This window comes from Blennius ocellaris, assembly GCF_963422515.1.
Source record: "Blennius ocellaris genome assembly, chromosome: 15".
Taxonomy (NCBI): Eukaryota; Metazoa; Chordata; class Actinopteri; order Blenniiformes; family Blenniidae; genus Blennius; species Blennius ocellaris.
This window is the reverse complement of record NC_137664.1, coordinates 6,917,572-6,942,443: the sequence shown is the minus strand read 5'-3', so window position 1 is coordinate 6,942,443 and position 24,872 is coordinate 6,917,572. Positions and strand designations below refer to the sequence as shown.

The 24,872-nt window shown below is 41.0% G+C and overlaps 1 protein-coding gene across 3 annotated transcripts in view; it reads left to right on the top strand.

Moving 5' to 3' along the window:
* Positions 1-891: 891 nt before the first annotated feature.
* Positions 892-24,872, top strand: part of adamts6 (ADAM metallopeptidase with thrombospondin type 1 motif, 6) — a gene marked incomplete at both ends in the record, with an annotated part of 59,602 nt that continues 35,621 nt past the window's right edge. Inside the window, 10 exons of one of the 3 annotated variants that reach the window (XM_080509581.1) lie at positions 892-991; positions 1,967-2,358; positions 4,775-4,949; positions 5,631-5,842; positions 6,935-7,018; positions 8,423-8,568; positions 10,084-10,127; positions 13,043-13,148; positions 15,860-16,006; positions 21,440-21,581. In XM_080509581.1, the coding sequence (XP_080365707.1) occupies positions 892-991; positions 1,967-2,358; positions 4,775-4,949; positions 5,631-5,842; positions 6,935-7,018; positions 8,423-8,568; positions 10,084-10,127; positions 13,043-13,148; positions 15,860-16,006; positions 21,440-21,581 (1,548 nt within the window). Of the gene's footprint in view, positions 992-1,966; positions 2,359-4,774; positions 4,954-5,630; positions 5,843-6,934; positions 7,019-8,422; positions 8,569-10,083; positions 10,128-13,042; positions 13,149-15,859; positions 16,007-21,439; positions 21,582-24,872 lie in introns of all 3 variants that reach the window. The other 2 variants (XM_080509583.1, XM_080509582.1) reach the window with 2 other exon arrangements.

Sequence of the window (24,872 nt, the reverse complement as noted above, 5' to 3'; positions counted from 1 at the left end):
GTGGAAATACATTCCACCAGATTAAACTTTAGTTTTAAAATGCTAATCAAGAACCAAAAACCTTGAATGTAAAAATAATATTACAGTACTGTCATCAACATATGAACAAACACTGAAACATGCTTATTGAAGACCAAGAGAGAAGGTTCAAATGGGCTTTTTCATCAAAATAACTTGAAATGTATCAAACGAAATGGAATTGAAATTGTTTACAAAAATCCCCTTTTGATTATAATTAGAACTGGGTGAATGTTTGTTTTATCAAGATAGGATTAAAAAACACAAATCGACACATAATATGTTGACCCAAACTGGTTTCAAAGATCAGTATCTCACAAGTATTGATAATTAAAATTTGCTTCCTAAAATTGTATTAAATGTGACAGTTTTCCTTATTGATTGTTTTCAACCTGATCACTCCAAAGGGCCTTATCACTCAGTTCTTGGAATATTAGCTCATTGGTTTAGCATTAGCAAACATATTGATTTCATGGGTTCATTGTCAGACATTGTCCTATTTTATTTTATTTTTTCTAGCGATGATCTTTGCTTGATTCCCTCCACAGGAATGCACATGGATTGGTCAAGACAAGTTTCCAATATAGAGCTTCCGGTTTGGAGTTACACCTGCGGACTGACAGTGTCTGATGGATTACAGTGTTTTCTGCGAGCTGCTGACATGAGTTCAGAGGCCACTGAGATGCGGAAGCGCTCGCCTTCAGGAGAAATCTGAGACCCGGGTGAGCCTTCGAGCGCCACAAGGGGAGCATCTCGGCAAAGGAGACGGGACCACGGACCTGTTATGGTGTGGCACGGCGGTACCAACTGTGTGCTTATGACCCGCTTGTAGCGCCCTCTGCCCTTACCCCATGTCACATCTTTTCCCGAATTATGGAAATTTTGTGGAAGACGCTGACTTGGACACTGAGCCTGGTGGTTATGGCCGCTTCCGAATTTCAGAGCGTCAACAGACTTTCACACAACTCTCAAGGTATCGTCGCAATGAATCAGTTCGTGAAGCGTCATTTGCACAGCACCTTTGGAGACAGTAAAGTTAAGAGGTGGTCTGAAAATATCCATGATAACAACGATTTAAAGTAGGTTTGTTGAAAGGAAAAGTCTTGTCGTATTCACTCCATCATATAGAGCTTTGGCTGTCTGTGATCGCTCTGCAAGAGAAAGTCAAAACCAATGTGGCACATGCACAACAATGGTTTTACTCATAGTGGCAGCTTTATTTTTAACAGTGTACATACATAGGTCATGATTGTGGATGAACCTTTCCCTGAACTTGACTGATGCAGAGCAGAAAAAAAAAGTACCTTATGAAAACATTCTGCTTTTCTATAACACATGGATTTAAATTGTTCAAAATTGAGTCAAATGTATAGCTCGGTCCAACTTTTTCATGTGCCCAACTCAAAAGAATGGTTATTCAGAATAACTCTTCCACAAAACAATCTTCATCATTATAAAATAATTGAAAAAAAAACTGATGAAAGCCATGTTATGATGATCACAGTTTCTAACATGGATTAACATAGTTGTTGAAGTTATCCTGTTATCTAGACAGATATCCGGACACAGAATTGCAGATGGACTGGTGTGTTTTATGTAAAAATAACAGAACAGACAGTTTCTATCATCAAAGTTGAAAAGCTTGTATTGTGCCAACCTCAGGACAAAATGTTGTGCAGAGAATGACTCTCAGAGGGGCTTCAGTTGAAGAATAGGATTTATGGCTATACAATGCTAATATGACTAAAATTGCGACCACCTGAACAATCCAGTACACCATTGTTTTATGTGAATCTATTTGTTAGGCTGTTAAACAACTATGTGTTTTGTTGTAAGTAGCATTATCGTAATGTAGTGTGGAGGAACAAACAACGTGAAGTCATGCAAGCAGGATGATGCTCTTGTTCATCTCTTATTATTTGCCTTTCACTCCTTTCTTCGGTAAAAGAGGAGTTCCTGTCCTACCTGCAGCACTACCAACTGACTGTTCCTGTGCGGGTGGATGAAAACGGCGAGTTCCTGAGCTACACTGTGAAGCACCACCGGCCGGGCCGACGGAGACGGGGGGCCGGGGACCCCGTGATGGGACCGCAGCCCGGGTCTGACCAGCCGGATCCCACAGACACCCGTCTGTTCTACAGACTGTCGGCCTATGGAAAGCACTTTCACTTGAACCTGACCCTAAGCCCCCACCTGGTGTCGAAGCATTTCACCGTGGAGTACTGGGGCAAAGAAGGGCTGGAGTGGAGACACAACTTAGTCGATAATTGCCACTATGTTGGATTCTTGCAAAATCAGCACAGCACGACCCGAGTGGCACTCAGCAACTGCAAAGGCCTGGTGAGTCCAAGACGGTGCTTTTATGGCTTCTTCAAATGACGAGTTCAAGCTGTTTGACAATGGAGAGTTTTCTTCAGTTATCTGAAAACAAATCCTCACATTAAATTCCCTATAGGAGAGAAATGATGTCACTACTTACTGCCAATAGACTCATTTGACAATATGTACATCGATCAAGCACGGAGTCACACGTTAATGTCACATCAGTTAGTCAGAGAGAAACGCTTTAAATTTTGATGTCAATGGTTTTTGAAAAAACATTTTTTTTATAAACTAATTGTAATATGATGAAAGCAGCAGATAGTCGTTATACAGTGAAGCGTACAGTAGAATAACAGTGGAATAACGTACTGAAAATAAAGTCGCGTCAGTCATTTGAGAAGTAACGCACTAGTAATTAATTATTGAAGGAATAATGTCTTATTGGCTTCGTCTTCTTGAAACTGTCGTGGAAGATTTTCAGCCAGGATCATCGTCAACTCTCGCCTGTATCCATAGTAGCTGTGATCCATTATCGGCCCTGAATGAACAGTAGCTTCCATTTATAGGAGCCGTCTGTCCATATTTCTAGTTTATCTTATCTCTTTTGATTGCTGCTTCTTTTCATATCTCGAGAACTGTTAACGTTCATGTTACTGACCATCGTCCTCCAACAAACTAATGTAACTTCAGCTCAACACAATTGAGGGAATCATTAGACTGACGCACGCAGTGCTGACTGTTCAGCTAATGAGAAACAGCAACACTGAAGTACTTCAGCTCAGTGACAGGATTAACTGAGGGAGTACTCCAGTGATACATTACTTTCGCCCCTAACTAATTACTTCAAAATACTACAAATCCTAAATCGAACAGCTCAGTGAGTAAGACAAAGAGAGACAGCGGCTGCACAACTCTCCTTTTGTACTTTTAAGTCACGAAAACTGCACTGTTATCCATAAACCGGTAACTGCAGCAAGACTCCTTAAAGTACTGGTGTTACGGTAAAGATGTTGTTTCATGACACATTTTTCTCCACAGTGGAGATCACTGACACACACGTAGCTCGGGATGCTCTCATCGCAGGCGGGTTTTTCGGAGGATTAGTCTGGTTTTTGTTCTGTTGGCTTCTTTCCACTTGGCAAAGTGAGTCTGCAGGCAGGTGACGCTAATGTTGAAGAATCACTTCATGTCAGTGACCTGCGATAAAGACCTTTTCTTCCCATTTGGTACGCTATCACACTTCACCGGGTGAGATCACACCGTGAGCCTGCAGTCTGAAAGTAAAATGCACTAACAAGGCATCTGATTAACCTGTCTGAGCTCTTAGTCCTCGGGCTTTTTTATTCACGCACACGCTCATTTGTTCTTGTTTCTCCGTTAATCAAGGAATTGGAAGAAATTTTAATATCCCTCATTGCTTCACAATAACTTGCAAGATGGAGCAAAAAAAAAAAAAAAGGCCCTGCTTCTTATTGGCAAATGTAATCATGTGAAAAGAAAAAAAAAAAAAAAAGAAGAAGCCAAATGTGTTGGCAAGACCTGCTGCTGAGTGTCATAAATCGAATTAGTGTTTGCCCTTTTTTTCTTACAGCACCAAAAATGGACAAAACTGTGTCTCTGCTTTAATGTAATCAGTTGTCTGGACAGTTTGAGATCTTGACATCACACAGTACCCCCCCCCCCCCCCCCCCCAAAAAAAAAAGGTGAAGAAATGTTTCTGTAAGCCGGTGTGATATGTGGTTAATTGTGCTTATTGTGGGTTTTTACAGAGCCAAGCCGGTGTTTCCTATTAACCCAAAGCTGAAGGACCTTTCCCAGTTTATATTCAAGAGGGAGGCACTGAAGGGTAGAGGCAAATGTTTCAGTGTTGGTCTTGGTGTAATTGATTGTGTGGGGTTCTGGAGTTTGACTGCAGATTAGTGGCTAATGCACTGTGTGCATTTAAACACATCCTTAATCAGAATGAGGACATTACATGAGGGAGTGTGTTTGGAGTTTGAAGCGGAGCCAGTGCGAGCTGCACTTTAACAAAGTGGTTGAATAATTGAAGCATTTATTCTCTTGAAATAGCTTATTGTGCATATTTTGCAAGATACATTTGTCTTTAGGCTCCGTTCACGTCGTAGGAAACCAATGCGATTTATCCCATATATATATGTATATATGATTAAAAATACACAAGGTTTACTTGTGCAGACTCGTCTTGGTGCCAACTTACTTTACTTTCTGTCCGAAAATATACAAATAAACTCAAATGTGACATTAACTATATGTATACACATGTAATTAATTGCTTCATGATTTATTTTTCTTTACTATTACAGTCCTACAGGTTAATGAAGCTGATATCTTTCTCCAAAGCAATTGAAACTGTATATGTATAGCTTGAATGGTTGCTGTTTATAACGTCACTGGTTTTCTCTCTCTCTACAAGCACGGCGTTATAACAACAGAAGAAGAACAGTATTTAATAGAGCCTTTAAAGAACCTATCCTCCACCACCTCCAGTGAATGGAGCCGGGAAGAAGCACAGCAACATGTTATTTATAAAGTGTCTGCCATTCCCTCGCCACAAGAGCATAGCCAGGAGTTCAGCTGTGGCATTTCAGGTTGGTGAACCTCCGTTTGGTTTTGGACTCTGTGTGGGTGGAACTGACGTAAAGGAAGAACTATACATAGCAGGTTGGAGGAAGTGCTGGTTTGGTTTTAGGCCCAGGTTCTGTGAGACATAACCGGGCCTCTTGTGTGCCATAGCTGCCGTTGGCCCGGGACACCTTTCAACCTGTAAGAGTGAGTTCCTGCTGCAGTTTTCATGAAAAGAGAGTCCCTTCAGTGTGTAAGAAGCACTTGGCTCTGACTTTTATAGGAACACACATCCTATTTATAGAACCAACAATCATGTTCAGATTTTGAAACTCTGACAACTCAGTTCAAGAGGCTGAAAAGAAAAAAAATGCTACGTATGAGATAGATGCTGAGATACGACGAATTGGAAAAAGAACCAGGTGGATATTTAGGTATTTGGGCCAAGGTCTTATAAGAAACAGCAAAGGCTGTCATCGCCAGGAAGCCAGCATGCCCTGACATGTACCATCTTATAGCTTTTTCCCAGAGCATCTGGGTCATAAAACAAAGGCTTTAGCTGCACGGTTCAAAGGGGCAGATTCTCTATATGCACCAATCACATACCAACCAGCTCTCCCTCCAACACATGACGCATCAAAATCCTGATTCAATATGTGTAATAGCACAGACTCACTGACCTGCCCTTGTCTCCTCATGTTTCACAGACCTCATTAAAACCAGTCCGCCATGCCAGTTCAGCACACCTTCGTCCTCCGCTCCTGAAAACGGTAACAAACAGTCAAATGCCACGCGCAGGCAGAGGCGGTCCATTAGCACAGAGCGCTTCGTGGAGACGCTCGTGGTTGCTGATAAAATGATGGTCGGTTACCATGGACGCAAAGACATCGAGCACTACATCCTTTCTGTGATGAATATTGTAAGTTTGAGAACTACTTTTTTCTTTTTTTTTGGTTTTATGACTGCCTGCTATGTTATGAGATATAATTCTCATCAAATGTGTTGATAAACTGGTACTTTTTCCAATAGGAGCCGTTTCGAAATTATATTGTCTACTGTGATGACATATTTAACACTGTCTGGTCTCACAAAGCTATACATAAGACTAAAAATATCCTTTCAGGTTTTCAGTATGAAACCAACAGCTTGTTTGGAGCACCAGGACATCTCATTTGTGGTTACTTCCTGTAATCATTCTAAAAATATAGACCAACATTTAAGTTAAAGCCCTCATTATTTTCATTTATGATCCAGCCCTATACTCCTATACTAAGTTTATTTGAAACAGTCTCCTACATGAAACAAATGAACTTCAAATGCAGTGTGTAATATCAACTGTATAATACCTTTAAAATGTATATCCATGAACTGAGCTGACTCTTGGTGAAAACAGAGACATACGGTCACAGTCATGCCTCCAGGCAACGTACAGTTAATTCATGTTTTACCACAGGATATTTTAAACAAGCCTCAGTTCTCCATAATTTTTATTCCATATACAGTTCTATCAGAATCGCTCCGAATATTTCAGAAAATAAACTTCCTTAAAAGACAAATCTAGCTCCTCAAGTAAATTACTTAACAATTATTTTTGGTTCACAATCCAGGATATTGCAGGCCATTAACCAGAAGAAAACAAAGTGGCTACAATTCAAATTGGCTTCTCTTACAGTATTGATTTTCAAATTTAATCAACCTTATGTTTTTTCACAGTTGAACTAATAACTCTGCATTGCATTATGAATTTAACAAATAAAAAAAAAAAGAGTAATTTAGAGAGACAAAGTCTCTCAGAGGCTAAGCTGGGCAGAAGTTTGCCAATTTGGAAAAAAAGAAAATCGAAAATTTGCAGAACATTTAAGAAATCTCTCTTTCCAAAGGACACTTCTTGTCTTTATTGGATGTTGGAAAGTGGTATCAACTACTTTTTGGAACTGTGTGTTTGGAAATTTGAACAGTGTCACGGTTCAGTTGTCTGACTTTGTGTCTTTTCTTCTTTTCTGGAGGTCAGGTTGCCAAACTTTACCGTGATGCCAGCCTCGGAAATGTTGTGAACATTATAGTGACCCGACTGATCGTTCTGACTGAAGATCAGGTAAGTCCCTTATTTCTGCTTTTGTCTTTTAAGTGTTTAGTATCTGTACCCTCATCTGTAGCGAGTGTATAACTGATGCACTTGGCGTGAGTGAGCTGCTGTGTTTTATGTGACATAAGGAGGGGGGGGGGTCAGAAGGAGCGAGGCTATTCACCATATGGCCACCACTTCAGATGAAAGATGTGCTCAGGCATCTTCCCTCAGGGAGCCTTGATTGAGGATTTTTACATGCACTGTACATGTGTATGTAAGTGTGATGCGAGAAACAGTGTTTTCCTACCATCTGGTTTTTCCCAAAGTGGGGAAGGGGCTCATCTTGGCTTTTTTTTTTTTTTTTTATCTAGCATCAGGTTGATAAATGAAATTTCCTTTCAAAGTTTAGTCTCATTCTAATCCGAGAGGAAGGCAGCATCAGTCCTCAGTTTGGATGACTTGCAAAGAAAAGTAGACATGTTTCGTTGAGTTGTTTGGTATTGTGTTTAATTTCTCAACCTGGAACCAGCACTGCCTGATTGGTCGTTACATCCGCGGAAGTCGATTCATTTTGCAGACATTTCTCCTTTGATCGACTCTTCTGACTCATCTTTTTCCTCATGCTGTGAATGGCTTTACCTTTACTACAAACGCATCTTCTCCTAAATCAGACCAAGGATGCATTCGCTCTTCCAAAATCTGGTCCTCTAACCTCCCTCTAATCTCAATACAGCACTCTTCCGACTAATTCAGCCAGATAATTGTTGAGCCCTGGCTCTGGTGCCTCGCGCTGTCATCACATGACAGTAGTTTATGGCTGCTTTCTTGTTGTCTTCTAAGGGTATGTTTTCTTGTTTTTGCATTTACAAGCTCATTGGAAAGCAAACAGATCGACATAGATCAAGGATTTTATGGGTCTACAATTCACCTCTCGATCAAATTTTGCAGAGAAATGTTCTGTTTAAGCAATTTTACGAGTCACGTCAGGTCGGATGTCTCATATATGCCTTCATGTCTGCTAACGAGAGGAGGAGAGATTAATGAGCAGCCAACCACAGACGGGGGGGGGGGGGGGGGTCAGGATGTTTTGTCTTTACAAGTCATTGATATTTATGTTATGTTACATATGATAATGTTCTATTTGGTCACTGTACTATGTGATGGCATGACATGACATAACAATACAACCTAATAGGACGTCAAACACTCAATATGGTATGATACAGCAATGATGCTAAAGAAGTTAATGGAGCAAGCCATAATAGGATGCAACTGAGGCCAATGTGTTATCAAATATGATATAATACGAGACATGAGCAAGAGAACGCAACTCTATTTATGATCCAAATGTAATATGTCACAAATTGATGCCCTGCTATAAGAGCAACATAAGGCAGTGTTTTGCATGTGTGCATCTCTTTCTTGTTGCAGCCAAACCTGGAAATCAATCATCATGCCGACAAGTCTCTGGACAGTTTCTGCAAGTGGCAGAAGTCCATCCTGTCTCATCACAGCGATGGAAACAGTATTCCAGAGAATGGGATGGCTCATCACGACAACGCTGTCCTCATTACACGGTAAGCTCATGCATGCAGGCCACTATTGGTTTGCATGTCAGTGTAATGTTCCCGCCTGGATGCACGTCTTTCAAACTGCTCTTCTTTTAGTCACTGTTTTCATTGTAATTTTCTACTTTTGGGTTGCATGTTATTTCCGATGAGTCCAGTAGCTCAAAAAGTCCTGTTCTTCTGCTTATACTTTACCTTCGGACTGATGCGACAGTGAGAAAATGCAATGTGCTTTTACAGGCGTACTGTACCTGTCACCTGCAATTTATGTCAGGGGTGTTACCATAACACAGCAAAACTCTGTCATTACCTGGAATCTGCTTCATTGTTGCCAGAACTGTTTGGGCCTCATTACTTAGCAACCACCGTGTATATTCCCCCCACTGGTGTTGTCTAGAGCATGTCTTATTTAAAATGGAGAAGGACAGAGAAAACACCCCACAGTGGCATGATAGTAGCAAAATCAACAAACAGTAAGTAGATATAAGGCTTTTTGTTGTTGTGATCCATAAGGCCACATGATGCAAATTACACAGTATGGTTGTTGGGCAGCCAATAAACCAGAAGAGAAATATATCAAATTTTCTTCATTATCAGTTCTCTGACCATCAAGACTATGTTTTCTTACTTCCTGATGATACTTCTGTCTCAAGCATACACAAGTCTATCTGCTAAGTTTATCTAATCAGTTTATTTTCACTGTCTCTGTGCCCCCCCCCCCGTCTCTGTGGATTATGTGTTTTATCAGAAAAATAAATGGTGAGTGAATGACACTGACCGAATTTTCGGTGCTACTTGTGTTAATTTAGACACTTTTCTATATTGTAATACTTTAAAAGACAATGGAGGCTTTGTACTGCGTGGTAATCAGACATCCTCCTTGCAGCTCTTCATTAACACTCTCTAACTCACTTACCACTTATCATCTTGGAAGTGATCTCTGCTGCTTCGTTGAGCCTTATTTGGACCCACGGATTCGGGGAGATAAATCACAATTGTACCTCTCTGGTTTGGAACTGCAAAGGAAAGAGAGCGAGCAAATATGGGGAGAAGGAGAGGAGAGGAAGGAGGGTGAAATTAAATTTGCAGTGCCCTTGGTTTTAATAGATTAAAAGCTTTAGGAATGATTGGATCATTCATTCGAAATGTATGATGTGTTCTTAAAGCACTGTGGCTCTATTGGATTACCTGTGTGTGACTTACGCGGGTTAACAGCAGGGACACAGTGTGACCGAAGCATTGCTGTTTTTTACCCCCTTTCATTCATGACGGAACGCTTCGCGAAGGAGAGTCTCATGCTATAGATGGAGGAGTCAAACCAGGTGTTTTTTAGAAACCAAACCTGTCATGACTTCATTATACACTATTGTTATGCTAAAGGGGGAGATTATATCTGGCCAGACGTCGTGATTAAACGAGGAAAGAATGAAACGGCAATAAGCCAAGGGGAGGAAAATTATTTAAGCGTAGAGTTAATTTAATTGTTTGTGTTCTTTCCCCCTTTTTTTCTGTGTCTGTACTTAGGTATGACATCTGCACCTACAAGAACAAACCCTGCGGTACCTTAGGTGAGTGGACCAAAGTGGAGTAAAGTGTGTTTTCTTGCCAAATGGGTAACCTTAGCCGTTGTTGACGATCCCCCCCCCCACACCCCCCATTTTCCCTCTGGAGAAGTTTTCTTTTTCTCGTCCAGCCTTGTCCTCAGACAAACCTTATTTAGCAGCCTTCGCAGTCTCCTTCAGAGGAACACCAGACGACTCCTGCGAGACATAATGAGAAGGATGTTTTCACTTGTGTTATTATAGCTCCTCGGCACAGCTCCCTCCTCGAGTTGGGCTGAACCCCTTCAAACCTGGACGGCGGCAGTCACCGCCTCCCCTCAGTTTATAAAACCGCTCTGTCTTTGTCCCGAGTTTGTCTCAGGTGTTCACACCTCCAGTTGAGGTTAAGGGAGAGCGAAAGGATGAGGCATGTTCAGGAAAGCCAAGCAAGATGAAGGATACGTAGAAGAAGAGGGGTTGAAAGGCAAATGGAAGGGGAAAAGGACAATTATAGGGAGTGTTAAGAGTATGCAGGAGGGAGATAAAGTGGGTGATATGCAGGCTCTGGGGGTATAAGGGGTGGGAAAGAGAAGACTCTCAACCCTCTTCAGCTCCACCCCACACCTCCTACCTCAGCCAGTCCTCCACTCTCACCATCTTATCTTTGTTAAAGGCCCCGCAGGCACCACAGTATATCTTGGAGGTAATACTGTGACTTCAGGGGTGGTTTGACAGATTGACCGCATTCGTCACATTCCCCGGTCGCTTTAATTGCCCTGGCATCTGCTTGGCTTCCTCGCTGTCTCTCCCCCTCCTCTTCCCACCCCCCTTCCTCCTTCCCTCCACCTCCTCTCCTCTCCTCTTGGCGGGGTCACGGTCTCAGGTCAGATCGCTGGCCTTTGGGGTCACCAAGTAATCACGGGGCTGGAGATAATGCACAGTCCACCCGGTGTTAAGAAAACAGCTTGCAGTGCACTGTGTGTGTGTGTGTGTGTGTGTGTGTGTGTGTTTACACACACACACACACACACACACACACACACACACACACACACACACACACACACACACACACACACACACACACACACACACACACGCACGCACACGCATTCTTAACCTAATCGTAGAGTAGCCTCCGCTCTTTCCCTCCCTCTCCTCCTTCTTTCTTCACCTTCAGGCTCCCTGCTCTCCTCCTCACAGTAATGGTTTCAGTGGCCTCCTGATTTGCGAGTCTATTCTTGTTTAGCCTCTTAGTAAAGAGGATACAAAAGCCATGCCACATTTAGCAAGGGGAGCCTGAGAGATCGTGGAAACTATACAGACAAATCTGAAGGTGTCACCGATTGCAGAGCCCAACATTGATGCAGCTACTTGACCTGCTGTGTCCACGTTTTTTGATGCTAAGCAAACCTGGACCCTTAGTCTGCGTGTGCAGGACATGGGGAGATAAATCTCTAAAAATCAAGTTAAAGGGTTAAATATATATTAAATCACAAAGATGTATATTTTTGGCTTGAGTTGTTGTGTATTTCTTTCTTTCTTTAAATAATGAAAATCATGGAATAATAAATGAAAAAGAAATAAAAGTGTAAGATGTATGGCAAAAGAAGTATAAATATTAGAATCAGAATCGTTCAGCTCTAATTAGTTAGCTCAACAAATTAAGAATTGTAATAACATTATTCACATTCACAAAAGTCAAGCCAGGTAGGAGATATGTGGATCTTGCACAATATCTGACATCACTGTATACCAGTGTTGGCTTCATGCACATTTTTACATTACTATATGAAAAAGCTTTAGTGAATTTGTTGGACAATAATATTACGCTTTTTTCATATTGTAGAAATTTAGCTAGGAAAACACACCAAGTAAAAAAAAAGAAACATTTAAATGAGAATTGGTTGTTTTATGCTCAAATTTATGTTTTCTTGCCATCCTACTTTATTTTCCAGAACTATTCTTTTTGATAAAGAATCTAAAAAGTGTTTGTTAGCTTATTGCAGTCCTATCGTGTCATAATGAATTATATTTCCCAAAGAATCAACCTAAAACTGAACATTTGGTTACAATGACGTTGCTGTTTTTTTGTTTGTTTTTTTTTGCCGTACTTCAATATGTTTTATGTAATTAATCGAATATTGAAGAGGACACAACTCTCAAGGTGTGCTAAAATGTGGAAACAAGGGAACAAAACTTTTGCTCAAAACAATCACTGAGGATACACATGGTGGTTTTGTAAACTGTGTGAATTGACCTTTTTGCACATTAACACACATGCAAGTCACACACTTCTACGCTGCGCTGTCATACGATCTGCTTTCGAGTCACCTGTAGATGTAATCTGTGAAGAATTGCCTGCAGTCTCCCAATCTGACCTGTCAGGCTTTGAGGAAAAAAGGACCTGTGACACCTGGTTTGCAGAGGGGTTTTAACTTTAAGCACCTTCAACTATCCCTCTATTTTTTTATTTTTTATCCTCCCTCTCCCTTTTCCTCCCTCATTTCTCGCAAACTGCAGTTCTGAAATGAGGAAAACATCGATGTTTTCCGACAGCTTTCTGGTGGGGGCACGACGTTGGACGGAAGGTTCTTATATTCCCTCCTTTGGCTCACGTCGGAGGTGATCCCTTGTTACATGAAAGGAAATGTATAAATCTGACTCTTGTCTAGACGTTTTCCAGCAGTCACTGTCTTTTGCAAGAAGGAAATACACAATTAGCTGTGGGTGCCAAGCTGGACCCCCCCACCCCCCCCCCTCCCCACCCCCTCGTGAATCTCTCTTTCAGCACTGCTGCAAACAGCAGTTCATACGCGTGGAATCCCACTTTTATGACCATGTCTCTAAAGACTGCTGGTACACCTTGACCCTGAGTTTGTATGTTTGTCTAGCATACATGTGTGTATTTATGTGTGTGTGTGTGTGTGTGTGTGTCGTAGGCTTGGCCTCGGTGGCTGGAATGTGCGAGCCGGAGAGAAGCTGCAGCATCAATGAAGACATCGGCCTCGGCTCTGCTTTCACCATCGCGCACGAAATCGGCCACAAGTGAGTTTTAAAAGACGTTTAAGATCCTAATATAAAAATATAAAACTTTAACGTCGCTCCCTGATGCAGATCACAGAGGCGAGACAGCGTCAAACAAAGCACGAGCGACTGACCCAGATGTTTCTTTCGAGCCGTGCTGTGCAAGTTGCTCAAAATTAGTAATTGCTAGTTACTGCTTTGAAAAGTCGTAAAGTTACTTTACATTCTTCTCCGCATAGAAAATAATACATGGGAAAGTACTGTTTGTCTCATGTTTAATCGTCTCTGCTAGTGGGATCTGTCTTAATAATGAGCCCATAGTTATATTATTACAATTTTTCTGTCTGGCACTGTGTGGGTCATTCTGTTTAATTACTGTTTAAGCTCACTTTCAGTTTTATCGGTTAGTTGGAAGAAGATACTTGGAAACTATAATAAGGATTGGCAGCTGAGGCGAACTAATAACATACAGACTGCTCTTACAAAGTTAAACCAACGTTTATTTATCTCGGCTAATGCAACCCAGCGACTGTAAATACAAGTTATTATCAGTGAGACATTGTTTATGGGGCTAAGAGAGGGACACATAATCCTTCATGCACAATTATCAATTCACCTCACAAGCATGACTTTATATTGTGGGAGGAAGCCAGAGACAACTCACGCACCTATGCAGAAAACATGAAAATCCCTCACACAGAGTGCCCTCAAACCTGCAACAGAATGTGAGACGTTCAATACACGTTTTGCCTTCTGCTTACAAATCATATCACAGATTCACATAATGTGCATGTAATGTTTATTTTCATTTAGTGTGATTTACTCATTGCAGGACAGTTTGTGGGTTTTGTGTTTGTATGTTCTGCTTGTGCAGATTATCTCCAGGTAATCCAATGTCCACCCAAAGTGGACATTTAGCTGTAGTTATGCTGTGTTTTGGCTTCGTTATAATTGTTTGAGCATAACTCATTCCATATTCGCAATTTTTATGGGCCTAAATTAGACGCATGATGATCAAATCTTACAGACGCAATCCGACTCACGAGCAGGTGGTTTTCGTCGGGTGGGAACAAATCCTACCTGGTTGGCATTTGTGGTTGTCAGTGAAGCAGCTCAACAACAATGCGATGGATTCCCATGAAATTTGGTACAGACATTCAGGACTGTGCTTGAATTTTCACCTCGCTTCATCATCACTTCAGAAGTTCAGCTTCTCCAACACTTTGGGTTTCTTTTTTTTTTTTTTTTAATAAACACCTGCACAAAACCATTATTCCCTGCATCCTTGTCAATAGAGCTCCAGTCCCAAATCAAACATGTCTGCTAAATTTTAACAGACATGTTTAATTTAGTTTCAGACTATGTTTTTCTATAAGTTCCTGGAAATATGACTGAACCCATTTACATATACTTAAAGTGCACACTTATAGTAAACCTCTTTTTCTCTGGCTCATCCCCAACCTTTTTTCACAGTTATGAATTGCTCCTAAACAAACATTTCTTACTCCTCGGGTTCACCCGACATGTACGTACCCCCTCCTTTTTCCCCCCCTCTGCAGACATCTTGAACTGTATCTCCACATATTTCCTCATGCAAATGTCAGTGTCCACATACCTCTGGCTCTTTCTTCCTGAATATAAAGCAAAATAATGATGATGTATTAGTCTACGTATCTCCCTCGAGAGAGTTCAGCAAGATGGCGATTTCCTTTATTATGTCTCGTGTCTGCTTCTGTTGTGGGGCAGTTGTAAAAATAGTCTCTGCTTCGAGAGGATGTATAAAAAAAACATTCTGCAGCAGGGTTTCAGCCGGCCTGATTTATTTCCAGAGTAGGGTAAAATGTCATAAACGCCAGCCTTAGAAAAACAGGGTCAGACTGTGCGATGTGGTCAGGGTTTGTTATTTACATTAGACCTGATTTGTGCTCCTAGACCGTAAGGAAAAGTAAGCTTTGACATCCTGCTGTAACCCGAGATATTCACTTAAATGATATCCAGACAGATAAGGGGTTTTTCTTTCGGTTTTTTTTCCAAGTGAATTGTTAACATGATTTATTCGCAATTAGAATCTACTGCGACAGATGATAACGATGTGTTCTAATTAAATGAAGAATCTTGTTTTCTTGGCTTATTGAATGATTTGTTTTATCTTTACACGTCTGAATGTCATACTTTTCAATGAAATGAAAGAATGTCACCTGCAGATTTTCTGAGAAAACCCGTAGTGAGTTCACTGTTTTTTGAGTATTTATTGAAATCACATTTATTTCGTGCTTGTCACCAACAAATGCAGAACGACATTATGAATAACATTTAGACAACAGATAGAAGTAAATGTAAATGTAAAACGTTCATTATTACATAACCTGCCAATTCTTAGTAAAAAAACATTTTGGATTTGTCTTTTCTCAGTGATCGAACCAAACGATCCCCTACGTCACTCTTGCTGCCTGCTCAGACCTGCAGGCTATGATTGACAGGCAGGCATCACAGTGGTGATTAGTACTTTTTTCTCGTTCCTGTCGAGCTCCAGACAGGGTTTGACCCTTGACCCCTTCACACAGCTGTTTCGGAGCTGCCGATCTGCAGCTTTACTGCCAGAGCCACTGAGGCAGACATCATTCAGTGCAGTTTACTGCCATGCGTGCAGGGCCACTTTTATAATCAGACCATCTTTAGAATGGATCATCACTCACGTCAGCATTAATTAACCGTTATTTTGTTTCTTTCAGTTTTGGGATGAACCACGACGGGATCGGGAATTCCTGTGGCACCAAAGGCCACGAGACGGCCAAGCTGATGGCCGCCCACATAACAGCCAACACCAACCCTTTTTCCTGGTCGGCTTGCAGCAAGGACTACATCACCAGCTTTCTCGAGTAAGTGGATGATGGTGGTTTGCTGTGGGACACTCTTGACTGTGCTTGGCTTGCATTCGTTTGTGTGCGAGGAAAAAAAGGTGCATTCCTGTTTTTCTGCTTGCGAGCAGCTGTCACGCTTTTACAACGCGCCGCTGCCACTCTCTGGCCCCTGCGGTGACCCGCGAGACTGTTTTGTATGCAAGGCCTTCCCCACTTTATTCACATCCATTTCATCATCGAAACTCCCGCCAGACCTCGTTGTGGCCGCGTGTGATAACCGAGCGCTTTCCGTTCTTGCATCCTCGCACCACAAGGCGGGCGATGTCGGAGCTCATGCGGTCCTCGGGAGCGACGTGCAGGCCAGATGCCTCAAACCGCCGCTCTGTTGTTTTGTGGATAAGTTAAAGAAGGCGTAAAGATGGAGAGAAACAGAAAAGTGGTTACTGGGGGACTTTATGGATGAGACCTGCCAGTCTCAGAACCAGATTGTAACTGAATCCACACAAAACTAGTCATTAGTAGCAGAATGAATACATATGATGTTGACTGTCATTCTGCTCTCTGCACAACACTGGGACAGTCGTTTAGAAAGCTTTCAGTATGTTTATATTAGGGATCCAATAGAACAACCCTAGTTCACAAGTGGATGATGAATCTGGAATCAAAAAAATATACGCATGAGGAGAAGACTAGGGATATTTTCACTGTCACTATCCACTATTCTACCACTCACTTTTGAGTGTGGATTTATTGAGGATTCTGCATCCTGGATTCAAACAAGATAAAGAGCTTACAACCTGCTTAATTGAGGAAAAAATGAATGATTGGGTGATTTGGCGTCTTTCTTGGAGCTCTCAACAACCTTCCTGACAGACATTCAGGTTGTTTCCTCCAACCGGAAAGTTAAACAGAAACAGAAACGGAAACGGGGTGAAGGTGAAATAAAGTGCATCCAAAAACATCCATCTGCAGCCTGGGTATGTCACATGAGATGAGATGAGATGAGATGAGATGAGATGAGATGAGATGAGATGAGATGAGATGAGATGAGATGAGATGAGATGAGATGAGATGAGATGAGATGAGATGTGATTTGCGTGAAAGACAAATAGATATTAATATATGAAATACTTTCAAATATTCCAATATTGATATATTCACATAAAGTATTACAAGTGTTTACTTGTGAATATTAGCCCATTCTGTTAATGCTTTATCTTACTCTAGTGTGTTGGGAAATGTTGTTCTACTTTACCCTTGATAATAGAACTGATTTATTCAAGCTTGCTCCAGCGAAGAAGCTGAGGGAATTGCAAATATCTCAATTCGTAACAGCAGTGTACAGTCACGCACATGGCACACATTTTCCTTTCTTTCCAGTTCATCCCTATTCCTCACGACTGTAGACCTGACTGCAGGTCCCAGCGCACAGCGTTGCGTTGCAGTGTTGGTTTGCGAGTCTGCGGCGCGTCCCTCCGTCTGTTTGTGTATTCATGTTCAATCGGCGAGACCCTCCAAGAAAGCGGATAATAGCAACTGCGGTTGTCAAAGGATGTTTCCGGCTGAGAGCTGCAGGAGAAGCGTCGGTGAACACCGCTTGTGACAGAGATGACGGTGTGAGATGCCAGCTTCCGACTGGGACACAAAGAACAAACTTCTCCACCATGCCGTCGAGTTCCCGTCCACTTCCTGGCTCCAGCATGTGAGGATGACCGTCGCAGACAAAGCTGTTTCGCTTCATCTCCGAGCAGAATGGTCTAACTTAGGTTATGTGGCTCTTTGTAGAAGCCTGACAAAAGGGTTCTGTCTGTAAACTCCAGTTATTCTCCCTTTTTCTCCCTCATTCAGAGTTTTGGATATTGCACACGCGTGTCCCTGCCAAGTAAACAACTTTGGCTGCGGTATTGGCCTAGATTCACCGTTTTGCTTGATGCAATATGTGGCGCTTTGTTTGGGTTTTTATAATCACACTCACAGTTCAGTCATAGTTTATTCTCCCAAGTTTACATGCCAGTTGGTTATACATGTCAAAAGGAAGGCAGTTCAACACTTTCTATTGACTCATGTGACTTCTGCCGTCTTGCCAAGTTCAAGGTTCGCTGACGCTTCCCGCTTTATTAGAAGATACATCCGCCCGGCGTAATGAGTTTGGCTGAATCCGCTGGACAGGAAGTCTTTGCGACAATGTCAAATAATAGTTGCTTATGTTTAAACTTTGACTATTTTGTCTCTCTCCAAACCAATAAATAGAGAAGCTTTACCCTCGGAGCACTCAGGGAGTCGGAAGGGGGTGAGGGTGGGGGAGGCTGGTTTGTCTGCCTCTTCCTGTGATGAGACGGGTCCTCCAAGGAGCAGGAGTCATTTCTCTGAGTAATTGCAAAGACAGGAGTGAAAGAAAGACAGAAGACAGGGAGAATGGATCAAATGAACATGACACTTCTTAAATGTATTTTTAAAGTGTAGCTTTTTTTTTCTTTTTTCGAAATCGTGATTTTGTCCTTCAATACTTGCTGCAAGTTTTCACTCCTTGACTAACATTTAATCTCTTCTTTGGTTTTCCAGATAGTTGTTGAATCCTTGTCCAGTCTGCTTGTGGTTCTTTGGCACCTCTATTGCAATGTCTCTTTGCCTGCTTGTTCTACTTCTTCTGAAGCTTTTTTATATTTTAAATGCTTTCTTTTGTCCCCTTTTATGTCTTCTGTCTACTCAGTCTATCCTTGACTTTAAATTCTAAAGTGATTCAGAGGGTAAATTCCAGTTAACTTGGGAGTGTGGTTTTTTTCCTGCTTCTGACTAACACATATTGACATGTTTTTTTTTTTTTTTTGCTTTGCTCTCAACACAACAAAATGATTCACAGAGTCACCAGTTAGGTTCACAAGAATGTGGGAGAAAGCCACAGCATCCAGAGAAATCAATGCATAGAGAGAGAGAACATGCAACTGCACAACAGAAAAGCAACAGTCTGAAGTCTTAATCCTTTCTTCTTTTTGGTTCTGCATAAGAACTTGCATAACCAACTTAGATTTTCTTACAGCCTTCAGTGTCACAACAAAGCCACTGAATCCTCACTGGATCCTTTATAACAAGGAATGGCATGTTTTCACCAGTTGTGACAGAAATAGATTGAAACTTTTCGCTGTCCACCACAAGGACAAATAATTATAATCTCCTTTAAAACAACCCTGAAATGGGCTCTTTGAAAGTGCTGCTCTTGACTTATCGAATTTGACTTATCGTATTTGTGTTGCTTAGTGCAACTTACGAATTTTGTCCAACAAGCTCCTTTTAGTTTCTGCTGGAGGAGGGTGATCACTCTGACGTTTGGATCCCCCTACAATCCACAGCTGTATTTGACAATGCTATCAATAATAATAATAATTTAAAAAAACAACAACCTTACTCTGATTCAGAAGACTTTCGACTTTAAGCTCAAGGCACACCACTCCCTGGCTCTAATGTAACTGCTTGCTTTACAACATTGATAACTTTGCAGCAGCATCTCTCTCTATTTCTTTTCCCATAGAAAAGTCTTGTAACTACCACCTTGTTGCATGTACTGCATGTGCCTAAACATGTTTAATTTGTGTTTTCCTGCTTCCTCTCATAATCCCAAAATGCACTCTTAGTCCCATTGGTGATTTTAATGTTGCTTAAGGTGCGATTATGTGCATTGATATCAGGACTCCGGGTCCCCTTTTCCCCCTGTCACTAATCTCTGCAAAGCACAGCTGACAGGCAACCTTTTGGGGTAAAAAGTAAAAGGGTAAATTGACAGATTGAACATCACACCCCTTTGCATCTTTTTATCTAAACCAGGCAGTAGAGAGTGAAAAATCAGCTCAGCACTGATTCAGCTGGGTGAGTCTCTAACTTAGAGAGTATGCCTGTTGTCCTACATCTCTCTGGGCATCCATCATACAGTTTTGCTTCAATTGAAGTAGTAATCCTTAATGAAATGACAGGCTTCAAAAATTATCCTAATTTCCATTTGTCAAACTTGTTTAAATCAAGGCTTTTCTCTACGTCTCATTTAAATACTTGGAAATCAAACTTTTCCATCACAGAGGTTCTTTATTTCAAGACATTCCAAAATGCTTACGAATTTTCATGAAAGCCAGGATTGCAGAAGAACCCACCTCAGTGTTTAACACACCTATTTCGTACTTGGTGACTGTGATTACATCATCATTGTGAGATTGGAAGAAATGTGTGATTCAGGAAATGTGTTGATTTGCCTGCTAAAGAATTCATTGATTTTCAAACACCGGTGGAGAAAATGTATAAACGTCTTCATGAAGCACTCATTTCTTTCATTTTCATATTTTCCTTATGCAATATTTTAATGATATTCTTTTCTCCTGAGAAACTAAAAAGACAAGAGAGAAAACAAAAAAAGTTCACCATTCTAACGTTTTCACCGGCGATTGGCAGCAGGTTGTTGACAAGAGATATTAAAGTTCGGTTAATAAAGAGGAATGGATGCTATTTAATTGTCCTTTGGCTTTACCGTTCACTTTTCTCCACTCTTTGATCCCTTTCTGATCCATCATAAAGTCAAACTCTACGTTATTGTTGTCACCGGGCCCACTTTTTCTTTCTTGGAGGCAAGGGAATCGTTCCACCTCACGTTGCAGCTGCTGCAACTGGAAAGAACACAGTGTTACAGTAAATAGGCATGGTAATGTTTTGCCTCGAGAGGATCTTCTGAAGCAGAGAGGTTCGAAATGAGATACGTCTGCGTTTGTTTATTGGCACTCAACTTTATACTCGCGCACGTCGACAAAAAAGCATCCGCACTTGATTTTTCTGTCTTCAAGCTCATCAGCGTAAACGGCTGCACCGGCTAACTTTCATGGTTTCAGCTACTAGAATACAGAAGTACCACATGTGTGCGTGTGTTTTCCCTGAATTTTATTTGAGTTTTCACCGAGAGCACATATTTCTATCTGACAAAACAGACTAAACATAATCTCAGGCCTGGACGTATGACCCACGGCTCACTCCAGACTTTTCCCTTCCTCTCCCCGCACTGTCATTTTATTGGCTCCTCAGTAGGATTCAGTCTAAGCAGTGACACACGAAACAGAGCCGTATAATCAGAGAGGGCTGGTTCTCGTGGGCCGACCTCACCTCCGGTAAAATGTCTCTGCTTGTGCTTCAGCGCTGGCTTTGATGAGGAGGTGCTGATGTGTCATATCAACATTAATTACATGGCATTCTCAGAGCTTTTGACAAGCTTCGTTATGATGGTAATTTTGTGGAAAAATTAAATGAATCGAACTACACGAGTCAACATGCCGGCGGTCGAGGGGCCAACGGAGTCGGAGAGAAGGGTGGAGGCCGCCCTTTAATAGTCCCATCCTGGCACGTGTGTCTCTGCCTTCAGCAAAGTGCAAAACGCTTCCTTTGTGTAAGAAACAGTCCTATTGTAGGTTCTTTTTTTGACAGCTCAGGTCGGGGGACGTGTCTGGACAATGAACCTCTGAAACGAGACTTCCTGTACCCAACAGTCGCCCCGGGCCAGGTGTACGATGCAGATGAGCAGTGTCGCTTCCAGTATGGAGCCTCCTCACGCCAGTGCAAGTATGGGGTAAGAAACCAGCATCTTCTCTCCTCAGTTTTTTTTTTTTTTTTTGCAGACATTTTAGTTAACATATTCACATGTGGCTACACGTTAATAGCACAAAAGTAATGAGTGTGTGTTGGGTAAATAATTTCTTTGTTGCAATCATCATAATTCTTAGTAAGAAAGCTCATACTGTTGGAACAATGCCATATGGAAAGAATCTGCATTTGTGGGATGAGCATATGGAGCTAAATATAGAGATGCAGCTGACAAACACACTCGGGAATGTGGCCAAAATTTGATTAATTTTCTCATTGCTATTGCCAAACTGTTTATTCTGCTTCATTGTTCCTTATATATAGACACAATTGGGAGTCTAAAACTTTAATTTAAACTTTTTTCCATTTTTTTTTGTCATTTCTCTCTCGTGTTGTTGTTCATTTATTCCCGTGTGTTTCAGAAAAACTCAACATTTTGGGACTCCTGAGCAAACTTCTTCAGAACTTTTTATTTAATTAGCTCACAAAATATTTGTCATGTCTTATAACTTCTGAACATTTTAGCATTCATTTATTTTTCACACTAGAATCATTTCTGCAGGTACCTTGGTTGAGTTTAAAGAGGAGCGAGGGGTTGAGGGTGTTTCTCCAAAGAATTAAAAGTTTGACTTTAAGGTGAATAACTGGTGTCAATGATATGAATGTCTTCAAAATAGAGAGACTTAAGATAGAATTCTTTTCCTACTGTCATTGAGTATGACACACAAACACATTATATGATAAGAAATAAATCTAATCATAATATCTGGGACGAGGGCTGTGAGTAGATTAGAAATGTTTAAAATCCTTAAACTCTTTAACATTTTGGATAATTTTGTAATTTCAGATCCATTTTGGTTCTGAAATGTGTAACTTTAAGGTCAAATGATGCTTTAACGTGTTGTGATTTTTTTTTTACCAATATATTAATATTTAGGTCTTTTCTCCTCAATCTGTGACTGATTTCTGGGAAAGCTTAGGTTGTGTATGTGTATGTACAGTATGTTAATTCCTATTAAATTAAGTCTTTATTTTTCATTAGGGATGTTAATCTTTAATCTCTCAAAAATGTTACTTCTTGTGCTTCTCAAAAAAACCTTGATTTCAAAGAATATCTTGTTTTTTCCCATTCATTTGTCACTTAGATCTAACACAATATGCTTTCACACTCATTCAATAATCCTTTTATATGCTGCTACATTATGTCCAGTTCTTAACAGATTTTCTTTGTATTTCAGATTAAAAGCTAGCTCAAAGGCATCTTTCCTCACACTGACCTTGTTTCTAATCTTTGCACTTCCCAGAAAAGACTTGAAAGGTTGAAGTCAACCCTCCCTTCATCTGTTTTCTCTTCTTTGAATTTTTTCTAAGTCTGTAATAATAATGATTCACCCCCTGCCCACTGATGAGAAAACCTCAGTATTGAAGGTGACATATGCAGTGAAAGACGAGGAACAACCACAATGCGTGGCTGACAGATTCCTCATTAGATTTAATGAACAATAATGTAGTATTGCTTTGAATTTCATAAATATTTGGGCACACAATGGTGGTGGTGGTGGGGGTGCCAGGGATTAGCTGAGATCATAGACTTATTTCATTTCATTGAAAGAAATATCTGACAGCAGATTATAACAGCTCTGTAATTTTGGCTTCTATAAGCTCATAATTGTGGTTTTAGGTCAGCATGACAGACACATATTTATGAGTGGATGAGATTCCAGCGCCACGGTTTTTCATGTGGCAATCAGAGCTACTTTACGTAAGCAGCTGTGAAAGCGATGCCCTCTACGACAGGACAGGAGAAACCATGCAATATCATAATGGTTCTAATAAATGAAAGACTTTCTATAGCTTGGACACGACCATGAAAAAAACCCCACTTCATCTATTGTTTTTTGCCGGCAAAGAGCACAGATGAACAGGGAGAGAAAGTGTAGCCACAGCATCTTAAAGTTTGTCAATATGGCTCGAGATACCACAACACATTCAGTCTGTAATAGTTATATAGTATTTCAATGTTCATCCGTCTTTATCAGAATGTTACCACTGCGCATGACCTGGTGTGAACTACATCTGGTGCAGTCAACATCCAGACTGGGAGTGGTGATCATCAGGCGATAACTGGAGTGATAAATGAGTTAAAAATAAAATTAATAAATTTTCCCACATGAAATCAGGCTTATTGAGCAGATACTTTTCTTCTGAGTGACTAATGTGTTTTTGGGCAGCTTGTATTCATTTTGTGATATCTTTGTGTTTTATTTGGGCTCCTAGAAGTATAGCATGCTACTGTTATGCCACTGCCTTTGGCTTTTTATTATGGCTTTTATTAATGGAGTTAATATTACTGAAGTCGAGTGGGTTCACTATCTGTTTTTATTGGACATAAAAAGATTCAGGGAGTCCCTGTCTTTCTCTGTGCCATTCACTGAGCTGACTGTTGACATTAGTATTCCCCACGGAGAAAAGTAGTACTGTTGCTAATCCACTGAACACCTGCATACTGGACTAGTAGTGCCTCATTAACTCTGAACTAATCCAGTCCTGACAGCATAATGTAAGATGTAGCATTGGCCTAAATAAACATCAGCTTCAATTCATACAAGATGTTTGCCTGTTAGCACTTTGTGTCAGCTATTGTGTTGCTGCTTCTTTTTATTGTCATTCAAAATCCCCTCTAACATCCAGATTGCAGAGCTCCTTCCTCCAACGCACTGATTTATGGGGATGGGGAAAGTGAAAGACGCCTTGATTATTGATTTGGACTGCAACCGTTAGGGTTTGAGAGTTAATCTAAGTTCCAAACTTTTAAAGATGATTAGATGGGTCAGAGAAAATGACACAATGGAAAGCTATATGGACGTTTGCCATACTGGAGCAACACTAGAACCTCACACCGAGAAAAACAAACACCCATTGATGGCTGTATTAGCAAGGCCTTTGCACTTTTGTTGATCACTAGTGTGTCCTCTCTTAAAAGTGCATCCATTGGGTCTACCTACGTCCAGCACTCTGCCTGTTGACCTTCCAGCAGGGCAGAGATGCTAAATGGAGCAGGGCAGCTTATTGAAACCAGCTGGCCGAGCCATACAAAGTCTCTGCAAACCAGCGAGTGGCACTTTGCAGTTTTTTATTTTTTTCTATCTGTATTGGCTAGGGAAGCAGTAGGGCCACAGTGTATTTACTGACCCCAGAGGTCAGATTGTATGCCTGCGATCATAACTCTCTTTCATGGGCCTGCTCTTCTGCTGAACACAATTGTCCTGTAAAAGCC